At 45.5% G+C, this 27,639-nt stretch overlaps 1 protein-coding gene across 1 annotated transcript in view; it reads right to left on the reverse strand.

The window, feature by feature from the left end:
• The window catches only part of FANCD2 (FA complementation group D2), a 183,633-nt gene that overhangs the window by 134,274 nt on the left and 21,720 nt on the right, over nucleotides 1-27,639 (reverse strand). Inside the window, exons 9-17 of the mRNA XM_065408219.1 lie at nucleotides 25,279-25,366; nucleotides 22,484-22,588; nucleotides 20,032-20,132; nucleotides 19,281-19,389; nucleotides 17,631-17,666; nucleotides 9,319-9,462; nucleotides 8,250-8,384; nucleotides 4,707-4,838; nucleotides 1,178-1,285 (exon numbers count right to left, since the gene is read on the reverse strand). Coding sequence (XP_065264291.1) covers nucleotides 1,178-1,285; nucleotides 4,707-4,838; nucleotides 8,250-8,384; nucleotides 9,319-9,462; nucleotides 17,631-17,666; nucleotides 19,281-19,389; nucleotides 20,032-20,132; nucleotides 22,484-22,588; nucleotides 25,279-25,366 — 958 coding nt within the window. The remainder of the gene's footprint in view (nucleotides 1-1,177; nucleotides 1,286-4,706; nucleotides 4,839-8,249; nucleotides 8,385-9,318; nucleotides 9,463-17,630; nucleotides 17,667-19,280; nucleotides 19,390-20,031; nucleotides 20,133-22,483; nucleotides 22,589-25,278; nucleotides 25,367-27,639) is intronic.

Below are 27,639 nucleotides of genomic sequence, written 5' to 3' on the forward strand. Positions count from 1 at the left end.
AGAGACACTCAGTGCGTGCTTCTCTGTAGGTTATCAGTGTCCTGGTGGTGAATCACAGCAGCAGAGCATTAAAAGCACTCAGAATACAGGGCAGGCAGTGACACAGTCCTTCACTGTTTGGGTTGCACTCTGGAATGTGACAGTGACCTCCTTTACTATGGGGACACTGGCCACACATCCACAGTTAAAGATGCAACCAATGTTCCAAAATTAGGCTTGTTTTGACCTTTGTTCTAGCTATTTAGTTGAAGGAGCTATTAGTCCAGATTTTTTCTGTTTTTAATGAAAGTGTTCAGAAGGATATTTTTATTTGCAGGCTCTATACTGTTTCTAAGGCCAGGTCTCACAACTTCCAATTTTCACAATGAAATAAATGTACTCAAATTTTTTCAGCTACTTTTGCCTGACCACTGCCTCATTGACGGGTATGAAAATTCAGACCTATGTATTTGAACATGCTGTTATTACAGTGTAATTGACTTGCTCCTGGGATGCTGTATAAGCAGCTGGAAGTCAATTCAGACATAAAATGGATTTGGTAACACACATTTGTCCTCTAGAGTTTTAGATATCAAACTACAGATAACAAAGCTCTGAAGTCTAACACTTCACTGCAGCGATGCAGCAGAGAAAATACTCCTTTGAGGAGGATAACTCTTTAGGGGCGGAGTCTCTTTTGTTTCGGTCTTGCAAACCTTAAGTGGCCTGTTGGAGAGAAGCTTCCCGCAGCAGACCTACTGGGCGTGCAGTAACTGAGCTATGCTTCCTGAAGAATGCCTAGGGTGCGTAGAAGCCAAGTTCTGCTACTGTACCCCTCAGAATGTGTGCAGGAAGGGAGTGTCTCTCCAGTGGAACTAATCAGGTGTGCGGTAGCAGCAGGGAGTTCCTTCTGTGTGGAAGACAAATGAGCGCCACAGGAGAAAAGTCTGGAGCAGGAAAGGGGCTCACAACCATCAAACTTGGGGGGAGGGGGGATAAAGGGAGGAAATTTTAAAATTAAAAAGGTACTGTGCACCAGAAATCCCCACATGCAAGAGGGCTGTACAGGCTGCACCATCCTGGGCCTGCTGCTGCTGTCTCCACAACACACAAGCTCTGCAAACTAGCACAGCAAGGGGAGAAAGACCAGGGACTTGCTTCCTTCCTGTCCCCATTGTCTCTCTCCCCCTCCACTTACCTGAATATAGCTGTCTTCCTGCCTCTGGCTGAATGCCAACTCGCCAAGAATGTAGAAGAGTTTCCGAATTTGCTGTGGATTCAGTTTCTCCGTATAGTCTAAAATGTTCTGTAATAGATAAGTGTCAAAGTAGCCACAATACTCTGACAGGTCCTTCTCACACTCCAAATAGCACACCTGATTGTCAGTAACAACAATTGCTACCACTGTGAATTCAAATTAAAGAAGCATCTATGCATATGTCACCTCTGGGCTACATTACTGCAATTCCCCATGACTGAGGCTGAAAGGGAAGACATGCAAAATGTAGCTGCCCGCTTCCTCCATGGCTTTGGTCACTAGGAGCATGTTAAATCTGTGCTCCAGTCCTTCTACTGACACCCATTCTGCTTCCATTGCCACATTAAGGCTTTGATCCTAGTTTCCAAAGCAAGTCCCAAGTGCATTAATGATCATGGTGGGATGGAGAATAATATGGAAAATGATATAATGCCATTGTATAAATCAGTGGTGTGGCTTCATCTGGATACTATGTGCAGCACTTGACACCCCATCTCTGAATGGATATTGCAGAACTAACGGGGGTTCAGAGAAGGGTGACGAGAATGAGCGAGTGCCTGGAGAAATTCTCCTAGGAAGAGAAATTGAAAAGATTGGGGTTGTTACCCTACAGAGTGGACAGACAAAAAGGGACATGACAAAAGTCTATAAAATAGTGAATGATCTAGAGAAGGAAGATTAGGAGGGCTGTTTGCTTCTTGTTCTTGTGATGAGAGGGGGAGTTCAATGACATTGAAAGGTGCCAAACTCAAAACTGATAAAAGGTGATTCAAACATTGGATCTTGACCAAAACTAATATTCTGGTAGTGATGCCTACAGCTAAGGTTGCCTAACGCTTTCCATTACAAGCCTCTGTTTCAATTGCTCACAAATTGTAACCATTTAGATTGGAATTTTCTACACCTGGTCTCTGCCTTGGGCTACTTTTTTTCCTTTATGAAAATGGTTGTTTCCCAGAACAAGGCTAGTTTTTCCACTACTTGGTAATTTTGCTCATGTTAATATTTTTATCCAGCTATTTCTCTGAAAAGCACTAGCAAGTCCATGATTTGGAGCAGGAATTTGGAATTTGCAAGGGATGATCTTAGGGTCAAGGGGGTGCCATTTGCTGTTGCCATGAAATGTATCAAATTATAAGCCTCCCAAAAGTGCCAATTGCACATGCTCAGTAGAGCTTTATGGAGGATTCTTGCTAAAATCTCTGAACATTCTGTCTGTGTTGAGCATGCTCTATCCCCATAGAGATCCCTATGTGCCAAATATACTAAGCATCCTTGACCTCTACAGAGCTCACCACCTGCCTAATGCACAAAATATGCTCCCCAGACTCCACTGAGCCTCATACAGATTAGGCATAAAGCTAAAGCTCTGGGTGGGTTGCGATGCACTACTGCTGCTATCTCACAGTTTGGCTTAGGGGAGGGTGTATTGGGTTGGCATTAGGAGGAGACCATGAATTTATTATTGAGCAAATTCTAACAGCCCTACCTCCAAAGACAGGCATATATAATTTCCCTCCATTTAATGAGGGGGTAAGCGAGAGGTTGCACAAGGTCACTTGTGGCAGAGCTGAGAATAGAACATGGGTCTCTAACATGGCAGAGCCAAGCCTCACCCATTCAGCCACCCGTGAGGCACAATGTGCCAAATCTAAGTGCTTTGCTGTGCGGTCTATAACCACTAGACCATACTCCCCTCCAAAGCCAAGAATAGACTGCAGAATTACCAACATTCCCCTGCTGTCTAATAAATAATTATGTAAGTTACTTGCAAAGGTGCACTGCATTCCCCCTAATGATTGGTCCACAGAGGGTATTAGGCTGTTATCCTCAGAGTCTAACAGTTGTTCCTTAGCTGGAATGGTAGAGGTCTCTGCTGTGGATACAAAGGTCCAGCACATGCAAGGGTAAATATGGTTCCTCATGAAGGAATTTCTGATTTTTTTTTTCATTTTCCTTTTTAAAAATCCTAGCAAGTTACATACAAAAACCCTATATTAAAAAGAACATTATGACTGCAAAGTCAAGCCATTCTCAGTTAGGAAATGCTTGATTTAAGACTGCCTACACAACTTTAATTTGGTCGTCCTGCGTGTAGGCCCCATTCAGGGTACAGGATGGGCAGTGGTTCTGTCCCTGTTAGCCAAGTCCATTATAATGCATATGCACAAGGAAACCAAATTAAGGTTGCATGGGCAACCTTTTTTCTGACACTTTAACTTTTGAGGGCTGGACTTTATAACCTTAATGTTCTTTTACCAACTTTTTTAAAAATGCAATTTGTTTTTTGTATTTTTTAACAAACAAAAAAAACAGAAATTCCATCACAAGGAATCATATTGATCCCCCAACTTGGGTCATCACAGGATTTTGATCTTGAGATCCACAGCACAGACCTCTATCACTTGTGCTAACGAAGAAACTGGTAGCATCAGTAGGTTGTTATCCTCAGTGTGGGTCAGGCACTAGAGGAAGATGAGAGCCACACACTTTGCCAGTGGGTTTCAGAGCTATCTGCCAGAAAGCAGAGGCATCTAGAGACTCAGGACTCTTGGGTTCAATTCCAAGTTCTAGATGGGAATGTGCTCTAGATCTTTCTGGCCCTGCACTCCCCATGCCACAAGCTTGTCATTGTCTCCCACACCTACCTCCATTTCCTGCACCCTCTCCATATCGCCTCCCAGGCTCCTACCTCATCCCCACCCCTATTCTTATCCTCCCACTCCCCTATACTCCCAAGCTCTCATCCCCAACATGAAACAGCAGTAGGTCAAATCACACTAGAGAACTTTTAGTGTGCAGCAGCAGGGTCCACACAGTTAGTGCATGACACATTGGAGTGCTGTAGATTTACATCTGTAACAGGACAGCTGGGCCCTGTGATTAAAACAGGTCAGTTCCCCTGTGCTAGAGCAGGTGCTCCCAGCTGAGCTAATTAGAGGTGCGAGGGCTGCACCTGGGCTATAAATGGTCAGAGTGTATTCCAGTGAGGGCAGAGCTGGAAGGGGAACCACAGAGAAAAGCTTCAGGGAGAGAGGGTATCTGCAGTCATCCCCGAGGACAGGAGTGGGGCTGGGTAACAAGACCCAGCCGAAAGTTTTGATATTCTTTTGGGAGAAGGCAAGTCAGGCCTTGCATTTTCTCCAGCTGCTCTGAGACCAGGAAGGGGCAGTACCTCAGGAAGGAGGGGCTGTGCCCAGCTTAAGGCTGGGTGGAAGATTTTTTTATATTTGTTTTTGGTACTTTGTGTTAATAAAAAACAGATCCCCAAGAAAGGCTGTAATTGGATGAGAATGATGGTGTGGCATTTTTGAGGGACCCTGAAACAGAGGAAACGAAGGGCACTGTAGAGCAACCTCTGGCCATGATGGGGTGCCCAGGAGACAGCCTACCCTGTTACAACACCCACACACTAACTCATCCTATAGACAAGCCCTAAGTGTGGACCATTCACAAGCAGATACACTACCTTCACAAAGGTGGCATAGCGTATCAATGAGGTGGTATGCAGAGTCACCAGGTCAGTGAGCACATCCAGAGAAATGTCCATTTCTACATCATTTCCACCGCAAACGTGAGTCACCAATGCACTCACAACTTCCTGAAGGAAAAACCCACAAGAAACCAAGAGTGAAAAGCAAATAGAAAAATATCTGTTCTGTACCAGAAGACCCCTGGGACAACAACAAAGTATATGCTACACCATATAGGATGACAAACAAATAACAAGTCCATCATAAATTAAAGGAAAGGGCTAGGGATCCATGAGCTTAGGTGAGAATTCATCTCTTTTGCCTTGGGCTCAGTACAGCTTTAATATTGTGGATTACTCCATCCTTTGAGACTGCTTCCATAGCTATGCAGTTGTATATGGTGTGACACTGCACCCCATATTCTTCGCAGTGATAGTATTATGATATGATTATGACAATTATAATGTATTTTATGCTAGATAAGTCAAGTCATGTGAGGTGTCACTGGAAAGCTTATGATTTGCTGAACATGATTATCTTATTTGTATGCATGTATCATTTTTGTATCTGGAGTTATGAATATTGACTATGTATCTGTATTTCAAATGTAGTTACACCTGGGTAACGCCCAGTAGACAAAATGCTTTCAGTCTAGATAGTGGGTGGGGAAGGGCCTATTCAGAGCAATGGGTCATTAGGAAAAAACAATAGGCCTTAGGAGAAGCTTATCTCCCACCTGGTGAGCCTTCCTGTGAAAGCTCCAAACAGCCTGTGTGTGATGGCTGCTATGTGGGACATGTGATGAGACCACATGTCTCTAGACTCCATCTTGGGATGTCAGTATTTTTCCACAGACTGGTCTGGGAACCAAACTTTGAGAACAAAGGGTTCCCGCCATATGCAAAAGCTATTTAAGACAAGGAGCGACATCATCTGGTGTGCTTCGCTCCCCACACAAGAAGACTCCTGAAAACACCTGAGGAACAAAGACTTAACTGCGGGAAGTGCTGGACCCAGGCTAAAGGGATTTTTAGCCTGTGAATGAAACAACTGGGGATTCCAACTGTAAAGCAAGTGCAGCTTGCCCCTTAAGAATCTGCAGCCTCCTTGTATCATCTCTTAGGGTGAGAATCTGCTATTCATATTGAATCTATTTAGTGTATTTAGCTTAGTTTGTGTTTTTTGTTTATTTTCTAGGTAATCTGCTTTGATCTATTTGCTATCACTTATAATCACTTAAAATCTATCTTTTGTAGCTAATAAACTTGTTTTTGCTTTATCTAAACCAGTGAGTTGGAGTGAAGTGTGTGGGAATCATAACTCAGGGGCAAAAGCCTGTTGCGTATTCCTCTCCACATTGAGGGAGGGGGTGAATTTTATGAGCTTACACTGTACAGTTCCCTTTGCAGCGTAAAACCGTATAATTTTGGGTTTATACTCCAGAGGGGGTGCGTGCCTGAGGAGCTGTGAGTAGCCTTCCTATGCACAGGCTGGTCAGAAAGCCTGCTTGTAACTGCAGCTGGGTGTGCCCCTACCTATATGGATACTGGTGAAAGTGCAGGCTGGAGGGCTTTGCAGCTTGTCACAGCAGTACAGCATGAGAGGGAGCCCAGGCTGATGGATCAGTGAGCTCAGTGGTACCCCAGTTCCAGGTGGCACCCCGGGGGGAACCCGTCACATATGATTCCCGTCTGCCATGGTCCTACTCATCCCTATCCAGATGCTCTATATGTGTCCCAAGTGGCTCCATCACAAGAATACTTGGTTGGCATGTCCTGTATAGAACACTTTTTATCTTCAAAGTGCTATACAAATAGTAACCAATTCATCCTCCTCAGTACTACCCACAGAGTTCAGTTCTTAGCCCTCTGATTTCATATCTGCTTTCTCTTTCGATCATCTTAACCTGTCCTTTGCAGTACTCAACTGCACATTTCTTCTGACACCTGTATTTCTGCCAGTCTTGAACAAGAAAATCTGTGGCTTTGTCTCCGATTTGTTCACATAAAGAAATGTTTCAAAACCAGAAAGTCATCTCAAAATTCAACTGCATCTCTTCTAATTCCCTTCTCAGTTCAGAGCACATCTAATGTCCCCAATCTTGGCCTTATCCTTTAGCCTGATATCCAGTCCTTCAAAAGCCTTTGGTTCTATATGTAATTGCCTGTTTCCCTTCTGCACTCATGCTTGCACTGCTGTGGCTTCCTGATCACTCTTCCCAGGTCTCATCTTTCCAGATTCGGTACATGCAGAATGCTGCTCCCTGCCTCAAGTGAAAGTAGATCACCTCCAATCTCACACAGCTTCACTGACTTCTCAGTCATTTCCAGAAGTAGTAGTAGTAGAAGAGAGAGAGAGCCTGGAGCACTGGGCCTGGTGCAAGATCTAAGGCCTGAACCGGAGGCTGTGAACCAAAGCCAGGCCATGGATTAAAGCAGATGCTTACAAGTTCACTGCCCAGTCCATGAACTTGACAAAGTTGTTGCTAGTGTTCTAGACACTAGATATGCACATAAATATATTCCAGCTAGTACAGATACATCCCAATCTAGTACAAGATAAGATGATTTGACAAAATAATAAATAGGGATGTTTTGTCTGAGATTTCAGGAACAAGGGGAGATGATAAACAGATGTCATAAAACACGTAAGGTGGTGTTTAAGTTGTTTATCCCAGTTGTTTGTCTCAGTCTATAAATGTCAGGGTATCTCGCCTTAACTCTTTGTGTAGCCTACTGGACAGCAGAGATTCCTGCTGGTGACTGAGCTACTCCTTGCCCCTGGGCACTCACGTGTTAATATACCTGTAGAGCCAGGGCACTAGGACTGTGCCTTGAGGGCAATAAACCTGGCCAAGGGCCTTTGTCACTACACCGGGCCTGTGGTCTCTCTTTATGAGTAAAGGTCTGCTGAATTAGCAGGCTGCCTTATCTGCTGCTAGTACCGATAATATTGGCGCTCCAAGGACAGAAGCACTGGGCAGCCCGAACAGCATTACTGAGGCAATGACATTCCAGCCTTCAGCACTTAACAATACCAGATACAGTTCAAAATTGACTTTCTTGATTCACAAACCCTCCATGAGTTTCCAGTTGCTTTCCTGGACCTTCTCTCTATCAGCTTCTCTGTCTGTTCACTCTACTTAATTTAGCGCTGGTCTCCTCTATGTCATTCCTTAAAGTCTGGCACTACTGCTGACAGTCATTTTCTTTGCAGCTCCTGCCATTGTAAACAGCTCCCTGACTCGCCATCCCAGTTCATATAAACTGAAAGTATGGATGTTCTCCCCTACTCACACCTCAACTTGTTCCTCCATTTATTATTTAACTTTGTATCTGCATTATTGAGTTTATATAGCATTTTCAGAAGCAGTTTGAGTGAAAGATATTGTACAAAACAAGGTGAAAATATCTGTAACTCCTATGTAGAGGATTCATTGATCTCCAGGTTTATTTGATATCCCTACTTCGATCTGCAGCCTGTCAGAACTCATGTTTAACAGAGTAAAAGTATATGCTATTATATATTTCAAAATATACCTGCTGACAGTAAGAGTCAAAGGCTGCAAATGCTTGCTTGTACATGCAGCTGCCAAAGGAGACGACACATGGATCAGCAGAGTGCAGAAAGGTCTGAGCCAGTGACAGGATTGATGGGAAGAAGTCTTTGATAACCTGAAAGACAGACATCATGACACAGACATGAGATTCCCATGATTACTATTTGCTTTCAAAGCTTCCATCCCTCATTTTACGAGTTCCAACTTGAGGAGCACTGCTCTTTATTCTCAAGATCCCTAGTTAGTTTAGTAGGTGATTCCCTGGCCTCTAACTCTCCCATCTCACTAGATATGGGCTGACGCCACAACAGATTCCCACTTAGATTGTGATCTCTATAGGTCTGCTTTGCTTTCAAAACAATGAAGAACTTGTCCACACAAGAGCTTTTTTGCAGCAACAGAGTACAGCTGCACTGGTGCAAACTCCTCATGCAGACACGCTGCACCAGTGTAAAATGGGACTTGAACTGGGTGACTCATGCAAGTCAGTTTACAACAGTCTACACTCAGGTTTACACTGGTGCAGCTAAACTAGTAACTAAAAACCCCCAGGGCAGACAAATGCTCAGTCTTCATGCCCTGCTTTAAGTTGTAGACAGGCACTGTCTGTCCGCATTCATGGTCCCTTCTCCTTGTAACTGTAGGCACTCAAGTCAGACACATGTACACATCTAAATGCAGACTATTTTATACTAGCAATAAGGTATGGGTTTAAAAATGTAAAGTCTAAGAAAAATGTGAGGCAGAGCAGCATGTCAGGCCTTTGAGGAGGGGGTCACTTGTGGTGGGGAGACAGAGAGCAAGAGGGCTTCCTAAGATCTGCAGAAGAACCAGAAGCCTATCCTATGCTGCGGGGCAGAGAAGGGCAGTTCTTCTCCAGCAAATCTTGGGAAGTCCACAGGAAGGTTGACAAGGTCCACGAGACAAGCTCTGGAAGTGGGTCTTTGTTTCTAACCTGTAAAGAGCTGAATCACAATCTGCCACATCCCAGGAGGTGGAAAGGGGAATGCTCCCAGTGTGCAGAATCTCAAAGTAGCAGCAGTACTCACCAATGAGTGATTTCGGAAGGCGCTCTGTAGCAGCTGCTCTGGCACACAGCCCAGTGGAATCTTGTTCCTCAGCACTCTCTCAATTTGCTTCCTGCTCTTGGTGTTTGTAGTATGGATTAGCAGCAGAACTATCAGGTCCAGAACCTTTCACAGAGGAAATAATCACTAATCATATATTCATTATGCAGTGGAACAGAAAATTTCTTGCCGATATTTCCTTTCTGCTAGCAGTGTCTCCCACCGTTCTCGGCTGCTCTCCTCTCTCTGCAGCTCATGGAGGCAGATCAGCATTTTGGTGCCACACAATCTGGCCCTGCTCCTTCTGCAACCACTTGGTGCCAAATGAGTTAGTCCCAAGCTCTAACAGTTGCATAATATCATTAACAAATATTCCAGAGATAATGAAATAACTATGTACATTAGATCAAGGAATGCTTTTAAGTCGTAGACAGGCACTGTCCTATTGTAACAATTCCACTTAACATCTGACCTTTGACTCATGAACCATCTAGAGTGGGTAGAATTGTGGGAGATCCTGCTAGCAGAAAGGAAATTATCATTAAGAAAACTTCCATTCTGCAGTCCTGCATCTCCCACAATTCTGGATGTTTGGGAAGTAACGAGCAGTGAACAGATATAGGGAGGGTTATGAAACAAAACTTTAAGAGGAAAGAAGTACCTGCCTTTTTGTGAGCTTACTCGAAAGCCTGCAGCACCATCCTGCCAAAAGAGGCATCTGCAGAAGACAGAAGGTCCACGCCGTAGTGCTTAATGAAGATGTTAGCTGTAGACCAAGTGGCCACTTTGCAAATTTCTGAACTGAACCCACTTGCTCGTTCCACCCAGGAGGTTGCTAAGGGTCTCGTGGCGCGTACCTTAATCCCTTCTGGGACAGGAACCTCTGATTATTTATAAGCTTCCACAATACATAGTCTAATCCATCTATCAATGAAGGAATTGGAAGCTCCGAGTCCCTGGCATTTTCAGTGGAGGACACAAATAGAAAGCCCGATTTTGTGGATTCTGTATGTTTGAGAGATTTTCAATGCTCTTCCAACATCTAAGGTGCGCCACGTCTTTCCAGTTGGATAATAACAGAGTAGCTTGCCCATTAAATGAAACCAAACTCAGATCTCCTGTTCCAGTCCAGGAGCCCCCAGTGGAGCCAATTAAGAGGGCAGCACCTGGAGGCTATAAGAGGCCTGGCGAGAAAGAGACCTGGGGAAGCAAGGCAGACTGGTTCAGTCAGGAAGAGTAGAAGATGAGAGCTGCCAGAGAGGGAAGGTGGTTCCTGGGAAAGGGCTGAAGGCAGGAAAACAGCAAGAGGGGTTTGCTGGCTGGTGTCCCCAAGCCAAAGAGAGAGGGCCAGAGGGCAGAAGGAGCAGAGGGAGATGCCTGCTGGCTCTAAGCCAGAGAGCTGGAGTCAAGGGCCAGAGGGGGTGAAGGCAGGGGAAGAAGGGGAGTGCTGACATCTCCTCACCAAAGAGCTGGTCCCCGGGGGAGTCATAAGAGGGCCAGGGAGAGTGAGGGATGCTCCCAGCAGAAAGGCTGGGAAGAGCAGTGTTGAACCCCAGAAGTAAGAGCTGGGGTGACTGTCCTGGCAGAGGAGGACTGACAAGTGAGAACAAAGCTGGGTTTTAAAATCTACATGGACTGGGGTGATATGGACTGTTTCAGGACTTTTGCATTCTAGACTTTTGCAATTCGTTTTGTTAATAAACTATGATTAGGGACTACATGATAAGCTCATATGGTGAGGTGAGGGGCCATTTGCTAAGCTGCCCTGAGGGAACGAGGGGGACTCCTGGAGGAGGCTACTCATTCACATGGATGTTGTGGTTTTAGACAGAACAAAGGAAGCACAGCCTCTTGGGAAGTGTGGAAGAAGGAATTTACCTTAGCAAGAAAGGATGCTGGTGTCCCAAGCCCCACCTTGACCTCACGGAACACTCAGTAAGGCTCACATACGGATAAGGCTGCCAGCTCCTGGCAGACGTGACAGCTACTAAGAACAAGTCTTAATGGATAAATGAAAGGCCAACACTGGAGTCAGAAGCTCAAAGGGATGGCTGGCAGGGCCCTCAAGCTAGCATTAGGTCCCATGCTGGGAAGACTGGCCTGAGACTACTAGTCTGGCTAATCGGACTGCTAGAAGGAATCTGTCTATCTGTGGATGGTCTGCAAGGGGGCCAACGATCCTACAAATAGCACAATACTAAGAGCAGACACCTGACATGAAATGATACTCAGCTGAAGGTCTCTGTCTATGTCTTCTTAGAGAAAGTCCAGAATGGCTGGAATTCCAGGATTTCTGGGATTTACATTGTGCTCTTGGTACCAGTTCGGTTCAGCAGAGCTGTGTTGCAATCTACACGTTCGTGAACTGCTACCCACCTCTGTTGGTACTGCTTTGGAATCACCTAATATGGAATGGACATGAGCAAGCATTCGAAGAAGAAAAGACAGTTAACTTTTCCGTAAGTGGTGTTCTTCGAGATGTGTTGCTCATGTCCATTCCACAACCCACCCTCCTTCCCCACTGTTGGAGTTTCTGGCAAGGGTGCTGGGGAGCCGGCGGCACCCCTTATACCACGCCATGCGGACGCCACTCCAGAGGGCGCCAGAGCCAGTCCCCTATGGATACTGCTGAGGGAAAAACTTCTGGCATCGGTGCATGTGGCGAGCACAAACACCTAATATGGAATGGACATGAGCAAGCACTCGAAGAAAAACAAGACTTTTTAGTGCTTTCCTCTCAATGGTCAGGCTGTTAGTAGAAGCTGTCTTGGGTCTGGTTGAAGAACAGGACCTTTGAAAGGCTGTCCGGTCTCCACAGAACCTGGAGTGGGAGTTCCAGTTTCAGCTCTATCAGGTTGAGAACCAAGGTTTCCTTGGCCCATGAAGAGTTATAAGAATTACCGTCATCTGCTCTCATTTTATTTTCTGAACCACTTTCCTCAGTAGCAGACAGGGTGGAAAAGCGTCAAGTAGGCCCTCTGTCCAACTGTGCGATCAGGCATCTGTGCGCCCAGGGCTCTGGAGTCTGCCTCACTTGTGAAGTATTTTGGCTTCTTTGCATTTGTACGATTCACAAACGGGTCAGTTGAAGGGACACAGAACGTCTGAATGCTGAGTCCTGATTCAGGCATCCTTTGGAGTTGTTGACCCAGCGCCTGGTGAGACCATTTGCCCTTTCGTGGTTCAGGTCCACTTTGATGTGGATCACCCTGCGGAAAAGGCAGATCTGTTACATCCACCTCACTATTTCCATTGCTTCCACATGTAGTGCTGGACGCCTTGTTCCCCACTGGTTGTTTAAATATGCAAACGTAGTCATATTGTCTGATTGAACCAGGACATGGTTTCCCCTTAGAGTGAGCTGGAACCTTTGCAGAGCTAGCTGGACAGCTCTCAGCTCTAGGAGGTTTATGTGGTTTAGCCTTTTCCTCCTAGCTCCAGAGGCCCTGGGCTGTTTGGGTCTCCAAGCGAGCTCCCCAGCCCTCCAGGCTGGCCTTGGTTGCGAGGACTAAAGGATCTGGAAGGCAGATGGGCATGCCTTTGCAGGCATTATCATGGACTGACCACCACTGTAAGGAGTTAAATACCTGTGTTGGAACCCATGCTTGATCTTTCATGTGCTCCGGGGAATGGTCCCACACCTTTAGTATGAAGGCTTGAAGACATCTGATGAGTGATTGTGCCCATGGAGTGATGCCTATGCACAGTACTATGAGTCCTAGCACAGCACAGTGCTATGGTAGGCCTGCTGCATCTCTGGAGCAAGATAATACATTTCTGGATTTTCTGAAACCTTTCTAATGATGGGTAGCCCTTTGCTATCAAGGTGTCTATTTCTGCTCCCAGGTGGTTATTCTGTTGGATGGAACCAGATAACTTTTCTTGGCACTGATGATGAAGCCGTGCCCCTGGAGGAGATTCAACATCCAAGATGTGGTCCTCTGCACTGCTGACTGCGATGGAGTTCTGATTGGGATGTTGTCAAGAATAGGGTACAGGTGAGTTCTCTGTAACATGAGTCTGACTATTACCACCATCTCTGTAAAACCCTGGCAGCCAAAAACAGGCCAACCAGGAGCATTCAGTACTCATAATGTTTCCTGCTGTAGGTGAACCTCAGAAGTCTGCAGTGGCACAATCGGATGGGGCTATGGAGATATGTGTCTGCAAGAGGTACTGAAGTCAAGAAGTCCCTCTGGACAGGGAAGACACTGTACAGGCCAGGGTCTCCATCAGAAACATTTTCTTCTTCATCCACTTGTTCAGCCTTTTGAGGTTGAGAATGGCTCTGATACCCACCATGTGCTTCTGCACAATGAAGAAGATGGAGTACAACCCGGCAAACCTTTTTCTGAGGGAACAGTCTCTATCACGCCAATATTCAGAAGATGAGATATTTCACTCTGGATCAAATTGTGTTTTACAGGGTCATTGAAACCTGGTGACTGGATGAAGAATGGATGGGGTGGAGCCCACAGTTTGAGGGACTATCCCTGGCTCACTATCGCCCTCATTAACTTCTCTGTGGTTGAAGAAAACCATTTCTCTAGAAAAATGGGAAATTCTGCCCCCTCGCTTCTCTCCTGGGCGGAGGCCTACATAATCTTCATCATAAATTAGATTTTAGGGGACCTGAGGTCCCTCTGGACTTTCCCCCTGGACTTTGACCCTACTGTCTTCCCTTGGGGAACCGGTTGTCCCTTCGCAGGTACCTCTGTGAGGACAAGTAGCGAAAGGAGCATCTCTGTCTGAAGATCAGACTACATTCTATAGAGAGAATTTAGTGGGGAAGGAGAGACTGTTTGGATTTTGTTGCATTGTCTGTGACCACTTTATCTGGCTTTTCTCCAAAAAGGAGGGAGCCTCAAAACTTGGCTGACCATAGGACCTGCTTAGAGTGAGTACCCACCTTCCAGGGTCAGAGTCATAGGTGGTGCCTGGCAGCTTAGCTGGAAGCCATCGTTCGGGCTGAGAATCTCATTGCATCCATTGCAGTGGATGCTACAATTACTGTTCATAGAATATCATGGTTGGAAGGGACCTCAGGAGGTCATCTAGTCCAACCCCCTGCTCAAAGCAGGACCAATCCCCAGACAGATTTTTGCCCCAAATTGCCCCCTCAAGGATTGAGCTCACAACCCTGGGTTTAGCAGGCCAATGCTCAAACCACTGAGCTATCCCTCCCCCCAATAATCACATCCCTCGAGCTGCTAGCAATGCTCCTACTTATACAGCTCAAAATGCTGTTAGCCTTCTTGGCAACAAGGGCACACTGTTGACTCATATCCAGCTTCTCGTCCACTGTAACCCCTAGGTCCTTTTCTGCAGAACTGCTGCCTAGCCACTCGGTCCCTACTCTGTAGCAGTGCATGGGATTCTTCCATTCTAAGTGCAGGACTCTGCCCTTGTCCTTATTGAACCTCATCAGATTTCTTTTGGCCCAATCCTCTAATATGTCTAGGTCCCCCTGTGTCCTATCCCTACCCTCCAGCGTATCTATCACTCCTCCCAGTTTAGTGTCATCTGCAAACTTGCTGAGGGGGCAATCCACGCCATCCTCCAGATCATTAATTTAGATACTGAACAAAACCGGCCCCACTAGCAAAACTGTCGCTAGAGAGACATTAATTAAAATGGAGCCAAAGTCAGGGTGATCTCTCTCCTTAAGGGCTTTGTGATCTCCCAGCCAGGAGAGATACTCTTGCAAAGCAGGCAGCTGCTCCCAGGGAAGCTCGGTAGGTGGCAGAGGAGGCTTCAAAGTCTTGTTTGAGAATGGCCTCCATCTTCCTAACTGTGAAGTCAGCCTTTGGTATCTCAGCAATGGAGCCTTTTGGGTCTGGAATGTTATGGAGCCTGACATCGCTCTTGTTAACGTGTTGGCCCTTACCTGGCTTACCCCACTCACCCTACTCACCTCCTGGAAGGAGGAATGAAGGGGTATCACCGCCACTGGGGAGGGTTTTGAGGGAAGAAATTGACTCTGAGGCTCACTCTCAGGAGCCTGCTGAGGTTGTGTTTGAATCGTGCAGATAACCTTGCTGCACATGGCTTGACATTTCTCCAGGGGAAAAACCCTTTGCTAAGCTTTTCCCCCGGCCTGTTTGGCATCAGAGCCAGACAGCTCGCCTTCCGCAGGGGGAAGAGTCGGAGGACTCAGACCTCCTGGATTTTGTGTGCCTTTTCTTTCCCCTTTCAGATTTTTTATCTTTTTTTTTTTTTTTTAAACTTTGGGAGTATAGAAGCTCTACTGCGGCTTTGGAGAAGCCGCCTAAAGCTTGTCTTCCTTTGGGCCTGGAGCCCTCTTGAGAGGTCTGGCTCTGAACCTAGGAGGGGAAACTAGTCAGGGCCCACCTGGACAGCTCAGGAGGGAGGGGGCTGATTAGAAGCCCTGCTTCTTTCCCCAGGGTGCTCAGGACCCACTTTACGACTTGCAGGGAGGCAGAGGACACTTGTGGCCCTGCAATCCTCCCCTCTTAGTTCTGCAAGAGGCCCCTGGAACTTATTCCCTTAGTCAAGTGGTCAGGGTTCTCCTTGCTTCTGGAGCCACTCCCTGTTCTGAACTGGGGTTCCTGGTCGATTTTCCCCCCGTTGGAGTCACAGCTGCGTTAGTGGATAGGGACCTAAATTCCCTCTAAGCTGCGTGCCCACCCAGCAGTCTATCAAGTGACGCACACTTCAGGTGCCCCTCCCGCCATTGCCGCGCTGCTCCTGCCTACCCTCTGCCTTTGAGCTGCTCCCAGGAGCCTCTTGCTTGCTATGCAGAGCCGGGGAGAGGGGGAGTGCTGATGTCAGGGTGTCCCCCTCCCCTTCCCCTCCTTGCCCCTCTACCCCATCTCTGGTGGGGGGGGTGACAGGGTTCAGGAGTGGGACGGAGGGAGCTTGCTAGTGGCTGCTGCTTTGTCTCCTTTGAGTGCTGATCTACTTAAAAGGCCAATGTTCTTAAAGGGGCAACACATGTCTCTCTCACACACAGACACTGTGTGCCTCTGTCTCTCTTGCTCTCTCTCTCTCACACACACACACACACACACACACACACACACACACACACACACACACAGAGTCTTTCACAGTCACCTCCCAACACATACTTCTATTATTGTTGTTGTTGTTACTTCTTGATACTTCCTGCAATGCACATATATTCTCTGTAATTTTATTCTTTCAAAGTACTGTTATTTGAGTTTTTTGACTGGTCTATGCATTTCATCGTTTTTATTTCTCTCTTACACTTACATTTAATTCTTTGAGTAATGAGTTCTAAAATCCCTAACCTTTCCTGGCTGAAGTAATTATTCCTATGGTAATTTTTTAAAAATATCTATTATATCTAGGTTTTTTGTTTCTACTTACTGGTGGTGCACATCCACACATGATCTCGATCATTTGGTGCACTTAACAAAATTCATTCCGCATATGGATGGAAAAAATTAGAGGGAACATTGGTAGGGACCCCACTTGCCTCTCCGACTCGTAGCCCCAGGACCTAACAAAATTAGGGTCTGAAGGCTGGGGCAACTCATCGTCTGCCGAGCCTGGGAAGGCTGCCTCACAAATCGAGCACTGTTTGGATTTGACTCAGTGCTCTCTTGGCTGCTTGGCCGTGCTTGTAAGGAGCAGAGGAGCCAGCAGGGAAACATTGCAGCAGAGGCTCATGGAGGGAGAACCCTGCTCCCCACTGCACAAAGAACAAGGCAGAAAAGTTAAAATTGAAGGAGCAAGGGCAAGAGCAAAAGGAACAGCCACTGTCTGCTGCCACGGATGGGGGGGGGGGGGTGAGGGCGTGACCAAAGCGTGTGGCGCCAAAATGCTCATCCACATCTGTGCACTGCAGAGAGACGAGAGCAGCTGAGATGTCCAGAATTGGGGGAGATGCTGGGCTGCAGAACACTAAAGAAAACAAAAACTAAAAAGAACCATCCATTTTTTATCAGCTCTACAGAGAAAGTTCGGGGCTCAATAAGTCACTTAACTGACTGGTCAGACTCTTGTACCACAGGTCGAGGAGGGAGGTGGATTCAGAGAAACCGTCTCTCACATGACTTTCAGACTGGGCTGGATGCATTTGTTATTAAGAATATTCAGGTGTAAATACAATTCAGAGCAAACCCAGTTAAAACCATGGAGAGAACAAATGCATGGAGACCCACAAGATCTCTTGATCTTGATCTCCATAGCAAAACCTCCAATCCTGTTGCTGTGGACAAAGCAAGTGCCCTTGCTAGTGTGTGTCCAAGACAGAAGCTCATAACACATAACAGCTACAGCACAGGAAGAGTCAAAAGAGGCATTACCTTATGGTCAGACACAGAGACAGTGTTCTCAATAGCCTAAGGAGGAAAGAAATAAACAAACAGTTACAATATTGTTCTTCTTAACCTCTGAAGACAGGGCAAGAAGCAATGGGCTTAAACTGCAGCAAGGGAGGTTTAGGTTGGACATTAGGAAAAACTTCCTAACTATCAGGGTGGTTAAGCACTGGAATAAATTGCCTAGGGAGGTTGTGGAATCTCCATCATTGGAGATTTTTAAGAGCAGGTTAGACAAACACCTATCGGGGATGGTCTAGATAATACCTAGTCCTGCCATGAGTGCAGGGGACTGAACTAGATGACCTCTTGAGGTGCCTTTCAGTCCTAGGATTCTATGAATAGCGTACAGTAATAACGGACTTCAAAACGCACACATCCTACACAATGGAAATGACCAGATTGGCCAGGCAGATAGCAAAAGAAATATTGCACCTGTCAGTTTCTCTTCTCTGCAAACCCATCAATCCAGGATACTGGATTGCACTAAATACTGCAGTGTCTGGAGGCAGTTCCTAGAGCTCTCATTAAAAGCTAGCTCCTCCTCCTCCACCTCCCCATATGAAATTTTTCCAGAGTAAGAATGTCTTCATTGAGGAACAGAACAATTCCCTTAAAAAAATAAAATAAAATTCTAGCCACCACACCATGTAAAATTTGATCCAGTGAGGGTGGCTCAGATGGGTGGGCACACTATTTTGGGGGAAAGAAACTGCCAGATAAACAGAACATTCAAACTGCAAGATAGGCTGAAAGTTCCTCACTTTCTCAAAGTGTGTCTAACACTCTGGTATGGCTGAATGCAGCCAGCAGGAAGTATTCTAGGCACAGGGAAGGGAAAGAAGGCACGCAGCACAGTATATTTTCCTCAAATTTCTTCTATGATTCCTCAGTTTTTCCCTCATTCTTGCACAGATCCTGAGTAGCATCTCCACTTGCATCTGAACACCTTACATCACAGGACGTCTGACTTCATGCAGTTATTCTTTTAAGATCTGCTCTTTCCCTCCACGCCTACATCCTCCCACATGAATAAATGTGCAAATTTACAGTTTGACTGAGGATACTCTTAAACAACTTCAGCCTTTGAAAAACCAGCTGAAATCCTGAATAAACAAACTAAGAATTGGGAACAAGAAACCAATTCCAGGCTCATAATTTATACCCCAGCCCATCATTAAAAATGGAACTTTGCCCCCTCTGCAGGATCAGTCCCTGCTGGACATTTCAATAGCGCATTACAAACATCAATTACCAAGCTAATCCTTATGAAGAACAGCAATATCATTACCCCCACTTCACAGATGAGGCGACTGAGGCCCAGATAACCTAAAGCACAAATTTACAAAGAAGTGCTCATTTTAAAAGACACTCTTGGGCTTCACCAGTGACTCAGGTCCTCGCTTTGTAGAACGAGGCTTGTACTGCTTACCCACAGTCTTGAGAGCACTTTGAGATTTACAGCTGAAAAGTGCAAAGCATCAATACCACAGAAAAGGGTTAGTATCAGTACTTTCAGGGATAAAAGTGTAACACCTGATAGTTTTGTGAAACTACAACTGCAAGTGGGGAAATCTACAGTTAATGTTCTAATTACATTACAAACCAGAGAAACCCTGGAGAGCACAATCTGACCTTAATCCAAGCTTCAGAAATGCCTTTCTGAAATCTCACAGCCAACTTTATCACATCAAAAAGGAGCTTGACACAGTTCTGGCTGCTGCTCACTTGGCTTGTGGAGGAACTGCAAACAACCAGAGAGGAACAGAATTGCTCATCTGTTTTGTGAGTCTTGTCATAAAAGGTACCAGTCAACTCAGCGCTAAGAGGAGCAGCTGCAGCAGCACCTGCTAGAAGGGAGGCGATGGTAGGGATGGAGTGAAAGCAATGCTGGCTGGAATCACAATAAAGGCAGGGCAGGTAGGAAGAGATGCGTGCAGCAGCAGCAGTGCCAGACAGGGATCATGTGGTGGCAGAGGGACAGGGACGAGGTGGCAGTGGTGCTAGTCCTGGGTGCAAATGCCAGCCAGGGTGATGGGGGATGAAATCACAGCAGTACAAGCCAGAATGGATGTGCCAGCACAGCTGCAAGGGTGTGGTGCTGGCTGGAAGAGACACTGCAGTGGGACAGTGGAGGGTGCCATCTGGACAGGATATGGCAGCAGACACAGGGATGTGGTTGCAGTGATGCGGTTGCAGTGATGCTGTCTGGAAGGGACACTGTCTGAGCACTGAGGATGCCAGCAGAGATAGCACACTGGGCAAATGATGCTAGTGTATGTAACTAAACCCAACTGAGAAGTCTCAGAAATTAGAATCAAAGTCCTTTTGTCCCATCTTTCCTGTGCAGAAACCAAGCAGAATCATGCAGATACAATGCAAATACCTCGTTTGTGGCTGGCTTTTGAGCTTGCTCTGAGAAGACAGCATCTGCAGAGGTAAAATACATGACGACAGATCCAAGTTCTTGCGAAGGGCAGAAATCACCTGCAGAGCATAGTCATTTATAACAGATAGGCACATTTGTTAGAGCATTTGTACAAATCAATGGATAGATTTGAGGGATAGAGAAAGGTGGAAGAAAAATAAAGACAATTCTGTAGAATCCCCCGAGACAATATTACAGACCGTAATGAGGTACACTGATTGTGACACTGCACCCCATATTCATCATAGTGGTATGATTATGATATGATTATGACATAATTATATGATGCATTTTCTGCAAGATCTGTCATGTGGGGTGTCTTTGGAAAAGTTATAATTTGCTGAATATGATTATCCTATTTGTATGTATGTATAATTTTTGTATCTGGAGTTATGAATATTGACTATGTATCTGTATTTCACATGTGGTTACACCTGGGTGACACCCACTAGGCAAGATGCTTCCAGTCTAGACAGCTGATTGTGAAGGGCCTATTCAAGGTAATGGGCCATTAAGGGAAACAATAGGCCTTAGAAGAAGCTTATTCCCCACCTGGTGAGCTTTCCTGGGAACGCTTCAGACAGCCTATGAATAATGGCTGCTATGGCTCAGCAAGGCATGCAAGGTCATGTGACTAGACCACATGACACTAAATTCCTGTATTTTTCCACAAACTGGGCTGGGAACTTAGCTTGAAATAAAGGGTTCCTGCCATATGGAGAGAATATATAAGGTGGGGAGTGACATCATGATTTGTCTTCACCCTCCCACAACTCAACTCCTGAAAGAAGCTCTGGAAGACAAAAGATTTGGAACGGGGGAGGAGAACCCAAGCTGCAAGGCAGATGCAGCTTGTGCCTTAAGAATCTGCAAGCCTGTTTCTATCATCAGTCAGGGTGAGAAGTTGCTAATTCAAACCCCATCTATCTAGTATATTAGGCTTAGCTTGCATTTTTGTTTCTTTGCTAGGTAGTCTGCTTTGGTCTGTTTGCTATCACTTATAATCACTTAAGATCTATCTTTCTGTAGTTAATAAATTTGTTTTATGTTTTATCTTAACCAGTGCATTTTGAGTGAAGTATATGGGGAAATCTCCGCTTGGTAAACAAACGCTGTTGGATGTTTTTCCCACATTGAGAGGAGAGTGAATTAATTAATGAGCTTGCATGGTACAGATCCTGTATAATTCTGGGTTTATACTCCAGTAGGGATGCAAGGCTGGAGAGCTGGGAAGTTGGCTGTTGACCGTGTTTGTCCATGAGTGGCTTAGGTAAAGCACCCAGGTAACTCAGTTGGGTGTGTGGTGCCACCTGCTGTTGTGTTGGGTGTAACAGGGCCTGGAGAGGCTGGCTGAGTCACCAGCAGAGCAGTGTGAGATAGGCCATCCCAACTGAATTGTTAGGGGGCACAGCAGTTCCAGCGGCTCCCAGACTGCACCCCGGGAGTGACAACCCCCCATCCTGGTCCTTTGAGGAAAAGAGGAATTGGGGGAGTGAGAGGGAATAGGGTTCAGGTTACCCCTTCCAAACAGTCTCAACCAAATGATGATCCTGGGGACAGAAGGGGCAGACATGGGGGAAATGGCCCAAGGGAAAAGAGATGACTGTTTCTTTAAGGGCCCAGAGCCAACAGCCTTTCAGAGTAGGGTGAGGCAAGGCTCCTCTCCCAATCAATCATCTAACCAATCGAGACAAAAACCATTGGGGGCGGGGGGGAGAAGAGGGGGAGATAGCACTAAAAGTTCCCTGTTCTCATGGTGAAAGGGGAAAATAGAGAGGAACTGTTTGCCAGGGACCATCAGCCCCAGGAGGGAAAGGGGTGACCCACAGTCCCTTTCCAAGGCTGTGAAAGAGGAATGGAAAACAACCCTCCTGAACAACACTGGGAGGAAGGACTATTGTTACCAAGGTTTTGTGTTTGAGGTAATTTTATTTTGAAAGACTTTTGCAGTCAGCCTAGCTGGAGCTGGACCAGGGAAATTTAAAGGGCCTGGGGCAAAAGAGACAGAAAGAGGGGCGCAGGATGGTAAGTCCACCACACATGAATTTCATGGAAAGGCCCTTTAAAGAAAATTCCTGTCACTTTCTGCAAAACGTATTTTAAATAACAAATGACAACAAAGGGGCTTGAAAAATACCCAGAGCACAGGAGGGGCTCTTAATCCTCATGCTTCAGGGCAGAAGTGAATCAACAATGAGGGTCAGGAATAAATTCCTTTTGGGGTTTAGTAATTAGTAATGTGGAGTATTATTACAGTATTTCACCTTCTCCTGAAGAATCAGGCATTGATCTCTGCCAAGCTGGACACTGGACTATGTTGCCCATAGGTTTATACCAGCATGGCCATTCCTGTGTTCCTAAAGAATACTCATTTGTACATCTCCTCTCTGTGACAGAGTAAATACTGTACCTCTACTGCATCCACAGCTTTGATGTTATGTAGAATGAATTTGATTACTACAGGCAAATCTTCCAATTTTACAGCAGGCACAATGATCATAGCAGACTGCCGCACCTAAAGGGAAGAGCAATATTGTGTCATCTGTAAGACTGGGGTGCCAGGGGGATGTAAAGTTTATTCTAGAGCACTAGCACCCCTTTGGGGCCATGTAAATAATAAAATAGTCTTTAATACACTCAAACAAACAACCTGCATTGTGCTCAGAAGCAACCTGAACATGAGAATTGTACCATTTCAGCACGTGCATAGGCTCTGGCTGGGAGAAGCCTTTGTACCTCACCTCCATTCTACATTTTCACCCTGCTGTACAGTTATCTTGTAGGTGCTGCCTTGACAATGAGGTGACACCTCATAAAAATGACTGCCAGTCAGCAGAGACATGACTGATGCTATATCAGCAGGGATTCATTCTGAGAGGGGGTTGCAGAATGGTGCCACTTGTGTCTTCTTCAGCAGCATTCAGTATTAATAAAAGACAAAACAAAAACACAGAGACTAAGCCCAGTGCCGAGTCACTGAATCTCCCTCAGCCGCTTTCCAAGAAATCATGATCCACAGTGGGGTCCCTTTAAACAGCCAAAGTCAGACAAGCAGCAGAGGTCATCAATATAGATATAAACTGTCCTCTCTGGCTCCTTTGCCTCCATGTGCAGCAGCATCTCCGAAAGGCAGCCCACAAGCCTGTTTACAGACTGTGAGCTGATGCCCCGTGCAGTAGTGCCACCCTTTGGTTAGACAAGGCATTGCGCAATCGTTTCAGATCGACAGGGCAGTTAGTCTGCCCTTCTGGTCTGGGTCTCCATAGTCCTTCTGGAGGCAAGGACATTAATTTCTGTCCCACTGGGGTGTACGGGCTTCCCCTTATGGTTGGCAGGGGTTATCTGGTCCTTTCCTAAAAAGGCCTGGAACCCCCTTTGGCTTTTAAGTCTCTGTTAAGGGGTTGGTAGGGGAACTCAGGCACACCCACTCCACTAGATTCCAGCTCAGGACCCTTAACCCAGGCAGGCAGGCAGAATCAGTCCTTAACAGTTTTCCTGCAATACTCTGAGCTCCTTCCTACTTCCATTGGCTCTGTAGGCTTCTGCGGCCCGTGGCTCTGGTCGTCCATTCTTTGGGCTGTTGTCAGTCTGGGGAGGCTTCTCGCCAGCTTGCTGGCAGGACCCTCTTTCTCTGGCCTGCTTGCTCCTCTGGCAGCCACCCCACCTTTCTGCTTCTCAGCTCTTTTTCTCCCCCAGCTGCTGTGAGGCTGCCAATCAGCACTGACAGGCAGTTATTGCTTTAATTTCTTGGTTATCAGGCCAGCATGGGTTCTATACACCCCATGACACAGACCTTTCTCTCTTTTTAACTTGAGATGCACAGTGGAATTTCCATAATGGGGAAAGGTGGCCAGTGGTTCTGAACAGAGACTGGTGATATTTATAAAAATCCCCAGAAAAAAGTGGTGAACTATGAAGTGGCAACATTTGCAAATGATGAAAAATCATTCCCAATGGTTGGGGAGGATTTACCATCACTGACAATTTTTAAATCAAAATTGGATGATTTTCTAAAAGATCTACTCTAGGAAATATTTTGGAGAAGTTCTCTGGCCTGTGTTATACAGGAGGTCAGATTAGATGATCACTATAGTCCCTTCTGGCCTTGGAATCTATGAATCTATAAAAAAAATTATTTAGAATAGGCAAGGCTGGAAAAGATAGCGAGGAACTTCGCAGGGAGTAGGGCAACACCATCATGGCAAGGTAAGGGAATGGGCAACATGATTGCCAATGATATTCAGTGCTGACAAGTGCAAAGTAATACACATTGGAAGGGATATTCTGAATACTCATATGTTGCTGGATTCTAAATTGACTGGAGCCACTCAAGAAAAGACACCTGAGAATTCTTGTAAACAGCTCAGTGAAAACTGCTGATCAATGTCAGTGATGGCCAATAAAACAAACAAGATGTTTGGATGCAAAGGAAGGGGCTAGAGAAGAATATGGAATGTTATATAAATCAGTGGGATGCTCTCACCTAGAATACTGGATTCTATTCTGGTCTCCACATGTCAAAAACTAAATAGCAGAGATAACAAGGGTTTTGGAGATGGGCAACAGAAATTATCAGAAGCTGAAGCGAATTCCATATGAGAACAGCCTGAAAAGACGGAGTGTTTCGTTCAGAAGGGACATCATAGAGTGACACAAAATAATGAAGATGATAAATTGTGTGCTCCTATTTACCATTTCTCATCATACAAGATCAAGGGGACAGTCAATGAAATTGAAGGGCAACAAATTTAAGATGGATAATAGAATATTTTTAAAAAAATAACACAATCTGTGGTACTAGGTGTCACAATAATATCACTGAGGCCAAGAGTTTAATAGGATTTAAAGGGTTAGAAATGTACATGTATAATGAGAACATCCATTTACAATAGACAGGGTAAAAACAATAAGGGAAATAAGCCCTTATGTTTCAGGGCATAAACAGTTGCTAACTGAGGATGGCACATCCTCTGAGAACACACCACTGCATTATAGCCAGAAAATCTCATACAAGTCATCCTCAATTCACTGCTTTCTCTCAAGAACAATTTTATATAATAGGCTTATAGATTCAAATGACATTCCTGCCACCTTTCCCACTTTGGCTGGCACAGAAAGACTCAAAGGAGCTGGTTTTAACACAACACTTGGAATGATCAGAGCAGCTCTAATATTTATGCTTCTGTTTAGTAGAGAATCTCTTACCTCAGCCAAAAGTCCTGCGTCAAGATCCAAACTGGAAAGGGCATCCAGGATCGGAACAGTTAGGCGATTGTCCCGTTTTAACAGCTGACTGATACACAAGAAGAAGATTGCAGACAAATAAATAAAAGTTTTTTATTAAGTGGAATTATGCAATTATAAAATGTCAGCAGTTTCTCCACTCACTCCAGAATCTCTGCAACAGTGACAAATATATACCAGAGGCACTATAGAAAATGGTTACTCTGGAAAAAATTGCTTCTCTCTGAACACAATGAATTTGGGATCACTATAACTTAAGTGGACACGAAGAGGAGTAAAGTTTACTATTTCTCATTGTTATTTTGGGCAGAACTGGGAGCAATGCCTAGCACTTTCCAGTATAAGCCTCAGTTTTCAGGTGGAGCAAGGACTTGAAATTTGGCAAGGACTGGTCCTGGGGTCAGTGAGATGCCTTTTACCGCCCCATAAAAATCCACCCAGATTTGGCCAAATTATAAAGCCCTGAAAATCGCCCATTTGCCCATGCTCAGTAGAGATTTGTTAGAGGCTTTGTTCTTAAAATTTCTGAACATTCCATGTTACTGAGCATGCTCTGGTCCCACTGACCTTCCACATGCCCCAGTCATGCTCTCAGGCCCAGCCTCCTACATCGCAGACCCAGAATTAGAGCACCAGGCCTGGCCGACACTTAAAATCAAGGTTGACATAGCTATATCGCTCACGGTTGTGAAAAATCCACACTCCTAAGCAAAATAGGAGTTGACCTAACCCCCAGTGTAAATGCAGGGAGGTCGACAGAACACTTTGGGGAAGTGGTGTTCCTACACAGACAGAAAAGCCCCTTCTCACAGTGTAGATGCAGCCTGCACTGACAGGTTATGCATAGCTATGCCGGTATAGGCCCCGTAGTGCAGACATGGTCCCAGACAGGACACAAGCACAACAACAGCATCTTTCCCTTTGGCTTGTGGGGAAAGTGCACTGAGCAGGGAGCCACCTTCCACTGACTGGTGTTAATAACGTATTGAATTTCACAGCCTGTTACAGGGGCGTGAGGACTTTTCCAATAAACACAGTAAGAGGCAGGCAAGTATTATTGCCCATATTTCACTGAGTGGTGGCACAAGGTCATTAATAGTGCTCTCTGTAACCAGTAAACTCACTGCCCTCCAGAGCCAGGAAAAGACTTCACAAATCTTGATCCCAACATTACTCTGCTGTCTTGTAGACAATTATGTAAGATACTATGCAACTTGCAAAGTGCATGTTGTGTTCCCGCTGGTGGTTGGTCCACATAAGTGTTAACAGTATTAGGCTGTTACCATCTATTCCTTTAGCTCAAGTAGTAAAAATCTGTGCTGTGGCCCTAAAGGTGCTTGGTTCAAAATCTGCTGATGACCCAAGCAGGGGTCAGTATGAATCCATATGATGGAATTTCTGTTTTTTCAGTTTCTTTTTAAAAAACACATATGAAATTACATACAAAAAACCACCCAGCACTAAAAGAATGTTAAGGTTACTCAGCCAAGCAGTCAAAAGTTGCCTGTGCAAACTTAATTCTGCCACCTTGTACATACACATTACATGATATTTAATTATTATTATGAATTATTTTTATTGCAGTAGCACCTAGAGGCCCCAGGTGTCCATTGTGCTAGGCATTATACGGAGGTAAAAGACAGTCACTGCCCACAAAAACTTAGTCTAAGGCCATGTTTTTACTAGGAAAAAAGGTGTATGTTTAACATGCTTTAGCTAATACATTAACTACCACGTGTTGGTACAACCTGTCCCAGTGCTCTCTTCTGGACAGTCACCAGTCTGCAGTAAGAGACCCACGCATGAGCCCCATGTGCTTCTAAGCCCCCTGTCTAGTCACTGTTTCTGGCGCTGAGTCTCTAGAGCACACTCCCAGGCACAAACCTTTTGTCTGAGCCCTTCCTTAGATCATGGGATGACAGTCCAACCACACTAGTCCCCAAAACCAATGCCTCAGATCACCCAAGCCCTGCAATTGCTTTGACATGCACCCCCTGAATTCCACCTGATTGCTGGCACGCTGGCTTCTAATTCAATCCCTTCAAGAAGATGACAGGAAAGATAGATTTAGCAAAGGATGTTTTTAACTATAGTCCTTTTACTCTTAGAACGCATTAGAGTGTTATAGATCTTTAAAAACAACATCCTAAAACGCACCCTCCCCTTAGTCTGATCTCACACCTTTTATGAGTCCAGAGTCTTGCCAGTGTTTCAGTCTAGGCAGAGCTCCTCCTGCCTTCTCTCTCTCCAGCCCATTCTGCTTACATGTTGCGGTGGCCAGCCCACCTTCGCAGAGAGCCCCCCCCTTAAATATAGGGCTGA

The sequence above is a fragment of the Emys orbicularis genome, chromosome 7 (assembly GCF_028017835.1).
Source record: "Emys orbicularis isolate rEmyOrb1 chromosome 7, rEmyOrb1.hap1, whole genome shotgun sequence".
Classification (NCBI taxonomy): Eukaryota; Metazoa; Chordata; order Testudines; family Emydidae; genus Emys; species Emys orbicularis.